Source organism: Tamandua tetradactyla, chromosome 1, assembly GCF_023851605.1.
Source record: "Tamandua tetradactyla isolate mTamTet1 chromosome 1, mTamTet1.pri, whole genome shotgun sequence".
Classification (NCBI taxonomy): Eukaryota; Metazoa; Chordata; class Mammalia; order Pilosa; family Myrmecophagidae; genus Tamandua; species Tamandua tetradactyla.
Genome location: NC_135327.1, coordinates 89,754,462 through 89,765,258, shown reverse-complemented (window position 1 = coordinate 89,765,258; position 10,797 = coordinate 89,754,462). Strand labels below are relative to the sequence as shown.

Sequence of the window (10,797 nt, the reverse complement as noted above, 5' to 3'; positions counted from 1 at the left end):
CCCTTCCAGCCAAGAGAGAAGCCTTGACTATGTTCACCATGTGCCTTCTCACTTGAGAGAGAAACCCTGAACTTCATTGGCCTTCTTGAACCACGGTATCTTTCCCTGGATGGATGCCTTAGACTGGACATTTCTATAGACTTGTTTTAATTGGGACATTTTCTTGGCTTTAGAACTGTAAACTAGCAACTCATTAAATTCCCCCTTTTAAAAGCCATTCCGTTTCTGGTATATTGCATTCCGGCAGCTAGCAAACTAGAACACCTTTCAATTGAATGACTGCTCTTAGTACACTTCAAATGCATTTTATTCCCTAAGGCAGTTTGAATCGGTATTCTCTCACTCACAGCCAAGACTAATGCATCTCCAAAAATTTTGCACCAATTTATATACCCACTGTCAGTGCATGAGAATATCCATTTTCCCTGTCCCCTCACCAACAATGTGTGTTAGATTTATTTTTTAATCTTACTAATTTGAGAAAAAGAGTATTTCATTATTTTATTTTTATTCTTTTGATTACGAGTAAGGTAAATATATTTACTTGCATTACTTTTCTGAATTTCTTACATTTGTACCCTGACTGTTGTCGTTGTTTGGATGGTGTTTTGGTTGTCTATTGCCATGTAACATACCACCCCCCAGTTTAGTGGGGTAAAGCAACAATTTTATTATGCTTACAAATTTGTGGGTTGGGAGTTTCGACAAGCAGGCATGGCTTGTCTCTACTACGCCATGCTCAGAGCCTCATTTGGAAAGTTCATATGGCTGGGGGTGACTTGAACAGATTGGGGCTGGAACAACCTGGAGCTTCTGCACTCACATTTTTGTGCCTGTCCTAGGTGGCTAAGAATTGGCTTACCTGAAATTCTGCTTGCAACATTTCCTGCATGGAGGCCTCACAGGAGTGGGGACTTGGCAACTGGGGACCTCAAGAGCAAGTGTTCCAAAAAGCAAGGTAGAAATAACATGTCCTTTTAGGACCAACCTGGAAGTCACATATGCTCACGTATGTGACATTCTAATGTCTACATGCCCACCTAGATTCAACAGGGCTCTCCTAGACTCCACCTCTCAATGGGGGGAGTGTCGAAGGATTTCTGGCTATATTTTAAAACTATCACAGTTGAGACATTCATATTCTCTTTACACATTTGTCTGTCCTATATTTGTAAGTGTTTTGCAAAGGTTTATCATTTCCCTCTTAAATTTGTGACACTTTTATATATACAGGAATTTAATTGCATCGTCAGATTTGTCAGGGTTTTTGTTTTATTTTTTGCTTCTGCATGTCAAGATGATATATTTACCTATGTTCCTTTACAATTTTATAATTTAATTTTTATATTTAAGTTCATATTGGTTCAAGTGCTGAAGTAGGAGTGGCTGTGGTGAAGCAAGTGGGACGTTATTGTTGTAATTCGGGCAAGAGATGAGAGATGCTTCAACCAAGGTGGAAAAGAAATAAATAGAAAAGAAGAGAGCAATTAAGTGTGCAAAATGAGAGGGTTTGGGGATGGATTTGATAGAAGAGTGAAGGAGATATCCAGATGACTTCTAGGATGAAGACTTGTTAAATTGGATAAGTGGTGCCCCTCACTGAGATAGGGAGATTGAAAGAAGACCAAATTTGAGATATATAGATATTCTTTCATTGTGCACTAATAACCTGTGGTTCCTAGATTTGCTGTTTGTCCTTTTTATGGGGGGGGGGGGGGGCGGTGCATGGTCCGGGAATCAAGCCCAGGTCTCCCGCATGGAAGGTGAGCATTCTACCACTGAACCACCCATGCACCCGTTTGTCTTTTTAAGTTTGAAGTGGCTGTTGAATTTTATCTAATGTTCTTTACCATCTGCGGTCGTATGACCTCAGGGTTTTCCCCTCCTCTGTCCTATTAATAGGATGAATTACAGTAATACATTTTTCTATTTGTAGAATAAGCTCTAGCAGGGTCAGATTTACTGAATGATACCTGTAGTTTCTTATTAGATCCTTGGAATCTAACGACTAGTTCCATAATCATCAATGTTTTTTATCTTTATCCTGAGACTTTGTTAATTAACTAAGTAGTCTATTTAACAGTATAATTTTCCCTTAGTGTACTACTGCATTCAATTTACTCATCTTTTATTTAGTATTTTTGCATTTATATGTGTAAATTAGATTGGCCCCCAGTTCCTTTTTTTTTTTTTTTCTTCTCCCCTTTTCTCTCTTTTTATTTTCTTCTTTATTTCTCCCTCTCTTTCACTGCTAGCTTTGCCAGGTTTTGGTATCAGGAGTGCTTGCTTCCAAAACGACTTGAGAAACCTCTGGGATGATGTGCTTACATTTTTCCAAAGTTTAATAAATAAGAACAACCAATTCTAAGATAAGGATGCATTTTACTATAATTTATTTCTTGAGGGCATCTGAGTCTATTAACAAGTTCTACCTGGCTTAATCGCGTATTGAACCACATGAAAGGTTTGCTATTAAGTAGGAGCGCACAGAGCATCCACTGATGGCTTGGAAAACATTCAGGGACTAAAAACTTTAGTCCGGACAACAGTTAGGACAGTCTCTTTCAGTATATGCCCCTCCTTTTTCTAAATATTAAAAAAAAAAAAAAATCTTGAAGGGCAGTTTCAGATACTTTCGATATAGAATTCATCCTTGTAACTTAGTTTCTTAAAAAAAAAGAAACACCGAAAAACTAAATTTCCGTCCTTCCCCAAAACAGCAGGAGTAATTGAATCCGCGGACACTTCGCGCGACTAGCGGAGTCCGGCGGCTCTGCCTGGTCAGTAAACGCCGTTCTCTCCAGACTTCGAGCAGAAGCTGCGTCCGGAGACGTTCGCGCTTTCTCACTGGGACACGGGTCCTACCCAGGCCAAGTCTGGGTCCCCTCTGAAGTTGCCACCCCGTTCTCCCGGGCGGGCAAACTCGGAGCACCAACCGCTGCCCAGAGTAGCAGGACGCAGCAGGCCCACCCCCGAGCGCGACCGCAGCTCCTCCCCTCGCTCGGATGTGGCCGGGGGCGGGAGGAAAGGGGGTGGTTGCGCCGCCCGCCCGAGGAGGGCCGGGAGTCCTTTCCACGTTTGCAAACGCTGCTGTGCGCCCAGGCCGGGCCCCTACCCTCTCCCTGCTCCTCTCCTTGTAGCCCACGATGGTGTTCAGACCCCGGGGCTGGCGGCCCCTGCCACCTCCACTACTCCTGCTGCTGCTCTGGGTGACTGGGCAGGCGGCGCCCGTGGCCTGCATGGGCCTGGGGCCCGACGCGGAGCTGCAGATCGAGCGGCACTTCGTGCCAGACGAGTGCCCACGCACCGTGCGCAGTGGCGACTTCGTGCGCTACCACTATGTGGGCACCTTCCCCGACGGCCAGAAGTTCGACTCCAGGTACCGCTCTCTTTGCACGCAGCCGGGCTTCCAACGAAATGCACCGCCTGCTCTCTGGCTTCCCTCTCTCCGGACAGGCCTTTCACTCCTGACGGACCTCCCCCAGCTCCGCCCAGTGAGCCCCGCGTCCCTCCTTCTTTCCCCTCCCTCCCTCCCCAAATGCTCCCTAACCCTAAATCTCACAACCCCGGGGGTGAGCCTCCAAGTCGGTGCGTTCCCCTAGTTCATCCGCCGGAGACAGGAATCTTGGAGAGGACCTTGCGCAAGCGGCACTGGGACAGATCTCCCTCTCCCGCGTTTACACACGCGAAATCTGCGTAAAATGGCCACTCAGCAAGCCCCTACGAGTAGATGTGAATGTCGGTTTGACGCCTCTTTACTGTTCTTTCGGTCGGGTCCCCTGAGGGTCTAGCCAGACGCCTCTCCTAGACTTTAATAATGACGGTGATGGTGATGAAGATGGTGATAGCAGCAGCTAGTATTTTAGTTATTACAACATGCCAGAGATTGTTCTAAGTGCTTTACATATAATTAACTCACTTAATTCTTATAACGATGAGGCAAGCACTATCATTATCCTCATTTTTCCAGTGAGGTAGCTGGGCCCATTGAGGCTAAGAAACGTGCTTAAGCGATGGAGTCAGGTTCAAACCCAGACAATACGAGTCCATATTGTGTGCGCTTTGTCATACTATCCTCCCATTCCGGCCTCACAAAAACATCCCAGGCAGGAAGGCGCTGTCTTGGGTGGGAGGAGCAGTCATTCCCCCTTTGCCCTGGGGCCCTACACCAGCCTCCACCCCCACATCCCATCCTTCCTTCAACTCTGCCCCGGGATCACTGAGCTTCTCTCCAGTTTAGCTTTAGGGTTACGTCTCAAAGCAACCCGCGTATCAGGTGTCTTTCAGTTCCAGGCTCTCTGTCCCCAAGGCTTTTGTTACAAACCCTGGTTTGTGGCAGCACATCTCTTTGCAAATTGCTAGACTAGAGAAAGGGGACTCTTTGTTGAGCCTTTGCTAAGTGCCTGAGACTGTGGGAGGCTTCTGTATAAAGTTTGTCTTAAAAAAAATCTTTTTAGCCTGCTCTGCCTTTTTTAATATTCTAGACAATATATAAGCCGTTTAGCATACTGCCTGGCACATAGCAAGTACTTAGAAATCGTGATTCTTACTATTATTTCTGTTTCATTTTTTAACAGCTTTATTGAGAAATAATTGACAAACAATACAGTTTATGCATTGAAAGTGTACAGTGGTGTTTGGTATTTTCATAGGTTTGTGCAGCCATTACTGTGATCTAATTCCAGAACATTTTCGTCACCCCAAAAGGAAATCCTGAATCCAGTTGCACTCACTCTCTACTCTCCTCAGCCTCCCCCCTCCCAAATCTAGGAATCCACTAATCAACTTTCTGTCCCTGTGGATTTGCCTATTCTGGATGTTTCATATAAATGGAACCATAACAATATGTGGTCTTTTCATGTCTGGCTTCTTTCACTTAGTGTTTTAGTTTCCCGGCTGCTAAAACAAATAGAAATTTATTGGCTCATAGTTTCAGAGGCTAAAAACCTTCTTCCCTGGCTTGGTATCCTCTGGTTGGCCAGCAATTTTGAAGGTTCCTTGGCTTTTCTGTCACATGGCAGTGCACATGGTGGCGTCTTCTTTCTCTTCTGGGTTCCACTGACTTCCAGCTTCTGGCTGCTCCGTGTAGCTTCTCTCTGTGGCCTTCTAAGGCCTCTGATGATAGGATTAAGATCCGTCATGATTCAGCAGGCAACACCTAAACTAAAAATAACATCTTGAAAAGGTCCTATTTCCAATGGGTTTGCACCCACAGGACCGGATTAAGGCTACAAACCTGCTTTTCTGGGTTGCAGAACTCCAAGCCAGCACACTCAGCATATGTAACATTTTCTAGGTTCATCCATGTTGTAGCATGTTTCAGTGCTTCATTCCTTTTTATGGCCGAATAATATTCCATTGTATGGATATACCACATTTTATTTATATATAAATTGATAGGTAGTGAGCTGTTTCCAGTTTTTGACTATTATAAATAGTGATATTATTAACATTTGTTTATAGGTTTTTGCATGGACATATGTTTTCATTTCTCTTGGGTATATAGCTAGGAGTGGAATCGCTGGGTCGTATAGTAACTCTATGTTTAAGTTTTTTTTTTTCAATAAACATTTTATTATGAAATAATTTCACACTAAAGGGACAGTTGTAAAAATAATACAAAAGCAGTATAGATAACTCCAATATACCCCCACCCAGATACCCATATTTGCCATCTTTTAACATTTTGCCACATTTGTTAGGTCATTCTATCTATCTGTATCTATCTATCTGTCTGTCTGTCTGTGTATCTGTCTATGTATCTATATGTCTGTCTTTTACACATTTGCTGGTAGGTAGCATACATCATGTTCCTTGTACTCTTAATACGTTCATGTATATTTTCTAAGAATATTTACTTATGTATAGATTTAAATTTTTGAGGACCTTCCAGGCTGTTTCCAGGGTGGCTGTACCATTTTGTGTTCCCACCAGCAATGTGCAAGTGTTCCAGTTTCTCTGTACCTTCACCAACACTGGTTCTTGCCTGTCTTTTTAATTAAAGCTATCTTAGTGTGTGTGAAGTGGCTTGAATTTGCATTTCTCTCATGGCAAATGGTGTTAATCATCTTTTCATGGTTGTTGTGTTTTTTTTTTTTGGCCCTTTGCGTATTTTCTTTCGGTTGCATCTGTACCTAGAAAATAGGGAAGAAATTCCTTCCTTAACTAACAATTTCTGCTAGAACAAGTTGTTTATTACTATCATCCCTCTAGGGATAGCGGCCACGGGGAAGTAGTGTGGGACAGTCAAAAGAGCACAGGGGCCTGCCCTCCATCCAGCACTCAGTGCCTGCATCTAAGCATGGGCATCCCTCCACCCCGTACCTGCAGCTTATAGTCTTGGCAGTTACAACATATGTGAGGAATCCAGTAAGAATAATAACACACACTTAGGGAACACTTTTCTATGTGCCTTTACATCTATTAATTCATTTAATCTCAAATAAATTCCTGTAACCTGACAAAACAGTGAGGTAGGTTATAGATAGAAATAACAGGCTCAGAAAGTTGAAGTGACTTGCCCAAGGTTTCTGGCTACCAAATAGTTGGGTGGTTTTTTTAATGCAGGTAGTTTAGTTTCAGAATCTGTATTCTATGGTATATAATCTGTCCACATATATGATGGAAGAACGGCAAGAAGCTGCGGAAACACAGAGAAGCCTTAACCATATGTTTGGGGAACTGAAAGCTGTATGGTGTGACTGGAGCTGGGGTGGGAGTGATGGACTGACAGAGGTGGAAGGAGGCCAGAGAGGAAGTCTGGGGTCAGCCTTTGAGAGATCTCAGCTGCCCACTCATGGAGCTTGGACTTTGCCTAAGGACCATGGAAGGCATTGAAGAGATTTAATCAGGGGAGTGCGTTTTAAAAAGGTCCTTGTGGTTGTGGTATGGAGGAATGGAATGAAGAGGGTAGGGAGGTGGGTCAAGAGACTACACAGGTCTCGTGAGAGCTGGTGGCACCCTGCCCTTGAGTAGTGACAGAGGCCATGGAATGATATTTAGGAGGCAATGATGGAGAGGTAGGGGCCACACCGAGTATAGATGGTGGGGTCCTCGAGGAAATTGGGGGAACTGGTATGAAAGGAATTCAGCTTTGGCCATCTGGAGTTTGGTGTGTAGATTTCTACTAAGCTGAGTGTGAGTCTGGCCCTGGGGAGTGAGGTCTGGCTGGAACTGAGGATTTGGGGGGATGATGGATGAGTAAGGGGCTATGGAGGAGGTGCAGTGGAGAAGAGGGCTGCTGGGGAAGGGATCCCAGATATTTAGGTCACAGACAGGGTGAAGGGAGGAAGTAGGGACAACTCGGGAAGAAGCTTGGCTATGAGGTGAGGGACAGAAATGAGGTAGTAGCCAGGGGGAGATGTTTGGTCCGTGGAGGGTTTGTTTTTAGTTTTTTAATGATAGGAGGCTTCTGAGCATAATTAATGATCCAGGTGAAGTTTCTTCCAGTAGTGAAGATAGAGGTTGAAGATAAACAACACGTGAGAGGTCCTGAGAAGCCTGGAAGGGGTGGGATCCAGGAAAGGATGGTGAGACGTACATTGCAGGTAAATTTGTAGTTTGATGGCTGTGGGAGGTTGAGAGAGTTTCCATCAGAAGGATCAGTTTCCCCATGTGACCTTGACCATGTTAATTTAATTAATCTTTTCATCAATAAACTGAAATTTACATTTCCACTGTGGGGTTTGGCCAAGATTAAGAGAGAGCATGAAAATGAATATACTCAGCAGGCACTTCACTAACATCTTGTAACACAACCATCTCCAGGAACATCTTGAAGACTGTTAGCCCTTTATACTGAGTTTAAAATGGGCCTGCCAGGAGGCAGGGGACTGGGGTTGGTAGCATTTATCTAATCGCACTTTGTGCTGCTGGACTAGTATCTCCATTTAGCAGAAGGGAAGACTGAGGCTCAGAGAGTTTAACATGCCCAAGGTTGGACAGCTAGTAAGTGGAAGAGCACGGGTTTGAACCCAGGCAATCTGCCTTCTGCATGTGGACACCTGACCAAATACCTTCTGCTTCTCTGTGCCTGAGCAGCATAATGTATATTCAATGTCTAGCACATAGTAGGTGCTTCACTAATGGGAGGTTCCCTCTTAGACCTCCGTTGCTGAGGGAATTTACGACATGTTAGGGCATGACTTTACTATTCCTTAACAAAGTGGAGGAGACAGCTATGGGGTTTGGGCTTTGGCTGCTGACTTGGAGGTTTTGCCCAGAAGAGAGCAGTGACTGGCACCCTGACCAGAGTCACAAAACATAAGGGTCCTTTCTTTGGTTGTACAGAGCTTTCTTCCTGCATGTGTGTGTGGCACTGGGGGGCACTTGGTGCTGTTTCAACTGGTAGGCATTTGCTGTTGCCAGGAGGCCCGCTCTTCATTCCTTGGCCATTTGCTCAGACATAGTTCTATTTGATTTCGGAGCCTCTGTGGGCTCGTTAATGTGCTGCCCCAGAGGGGAGAGGATGGCAGCTTCCTGCCTGCCGGTTCCCACGGGGGCTCCTCAGGAGCTCCTTGTTAGCTGCTCCGTGTCAGCCTGTTCTGATTCAGCTTTTCAGGAGTTCCATAACATTCTTAGCAGTTAGGGTGAGGGGAATGATCTCTTTGTCTCCTTTTATTTCCTTCTGGGCGCTGAAGTTTGGCGTGCCCCTGTTCTCTCTGAGCAGGCAAAACAAGTGCCTGGTTGGTTCCTTCACAACATCCAGGCCTGTCTGCAGACCCTTAGGGTCCAGACATTCGATAAATATTTACTGAGTAAATATTTACCTACCACACGTTGGGTTGGGTAGAGTTAGATGTTCTAGCACAGTAATGTTCAAACCATACATGCATCAGAATTGCCTGGAGGTCTTACAAATACGCAGGGTTTCTGATTTGGTAGGTCTGAGGTGGGGTCTGAGAATGTGTATTTCTATCAAGTTCCCCGGTGAGACCTACACCGCTGGTGTGGGGACATATTTTCAGATCTACTGCTTTAAAAGAACCATACAAGTCAGTAGTAGAGCTTAACTTCATTTTACATATTCATTCATTCATTCATTCATCCATTCATTCATTCATTTATTAATTCAACAAGTACTTATTGAATACCCATTAGGTACTGGAGATGCAGCAATGAATTAAACAGAAATCCCTGCCCTTAAGTGGGGGTGGGGGAGGAAGGACACAAAACCCTTTCTAGCTGGTTTAAGCAGAAAGGAGAAGGAATTTATTGGAAGGATCTCTCCATTCCTCGTGAGTGTCCAAAATCATGGACTGAGACACCTTTCTGCCTCTCCCTGAGGGCTCACAGAAGGGGCTTCAGCTTCCCCTCCCTGAAGGGAGACCCTCCATGAGCTTTTCATACCACAACCCCACTCCTGGTTCCAGCACCCAGCACTGGCCAACTGGAATTCGTCTCAATTCCAGATGCCCAGGGGAGGATCTGAATGGTCTGTTTAGGAAGGGTTTCCACCCTAGAAGGGGGTGAGTCTTGGAGTTTGAGGTGAGGCCCAAGATCACCTCTCAAGCAGGACTGGTTCTCCAAAGAGCCGGTGGGCTGGGCAGCACCCCAGATGATGTCAGGGTACAGTGGAGGGAAAGTGGTGGCATAGAGAGACAGGTCAGGACACGCTTAAGACAGGTCAGGAAGTGTTTAGACCGTGAATCTGCATAGCTGGTCTGCTGTGGAAAAGACAGCGTGGTAAAAGAGAAGCTGCTGTTCCTGTGTTAGTGAAGTGAGGCTCTGCTAGCTTTGGGAAGCTGTGCAGCCTCCGGGATGATTTTTCTCCTTAAGGTCTCCTGAGGCCATTGGCAGGCTGGCTCAACACCCACTGGGAAGACTTACTAGCAGTGTTTTTAATTTTCATTTTAAACTTCATTTGTCATAGAGAGCAGCAACACATTCTCACTGATGATTTAATTGGCTGTATTTTACTGAGCTGAGCACTTGTGTAAAATTAGAATTACTTAGAGGGGTCTGACACTTTAATTTGTATAGTTACTTAAAAACAAAAATTCCAAACAGCAATGTAATGATTTTACTTTGCTTTATAACCTTTTTATTTTAATGATATTTTAAGGCCCCAAAGACCCTCCAAAACAACTGCTCATGTTTCAGGGTTTGATCTTCCTTGGAGACATGAATGAATATGTTTTCTCTGGTTTCCCTCCTCTCCACTCCTCCTCCCTTCTTATCGCCTCCCTCACCTTTTCTGTCTTCCCACATTGCAGCAATCCTTTCATTTTTCCATCTGGGTCTCCAGTAGTTTTGCCAGTTCATTAACTGCTTGCCCTTTCCCTCTGCCAGATTTCATTAGCTGCTGGTACAGCTGGTTGTTTGAGGGAAGTAGTCTCGGGCAAAGGGTCTGAGAAGCCCAGAGTCACTTTGGGGAATCTGGGAATGCGGAGAAAGCCAGACTCTGCTTTCCCCCTTGTTTTAGTTTGTTAGCTGCCAGAATGTGATATGCCAGAGACAGAATGGCTTTTAAAAGGGGGAATTTATTAAGTTGCAAGTTTACAGTTCTAAGCCTGTGATAATGTTCCAATTAAAGCAAGGATTTAGAAATGTCCAATCTAAGGCATTCAGGAAAGATACCTGGGTTCAAGAAGGCCGATGACGTTCGTTCAGGGTTTCTCTCTCAACTAGAAAGGCACATGGCATACTTGGCAATGTCTGCTAGCTTTCTCTCCAGGCTTATTGTTTCATGAAGCTCCCCCAGGGAGCTTCCTTCCTCATCTCCAAAGGTCTCTGGCTGAGTGGATTCTGTGGTTCCCATGGTTTTCTCTCTCTAAAGATTTTTCTAAAAATGGTTCT

At 44.7% G+C, this 10,797-nt stretch overlaps 1 protein-coding gene across 2 annotated transcripts in view; it reads left to right on the top strand.

The window, feature by feature from the left end:
• The first annotated feature begins 3,004 nt into the window (after positions 1-3,004).
• Positions 3,005-10,797, top strand: part of FKBP9 (FKBP prolyl isomerase 9) — a 39,711-nt gene continuing 31,918 nt past the window's right edge. For both annotated transcript variants that reach the window (XM_077120215.1, XM_077120204.1), the window contains exon 1: positions 3,005-3,379. In XM_077120215.1, coding sequence (XP_076976330.1) covers positions 3,147-3,379 — 233 coding nt within the window. In that variant the 5' untranslated portion in view covers positions 3,005-3,146. The remainder of the gene's footprint in view (positions 3,380-10,797) is intronic.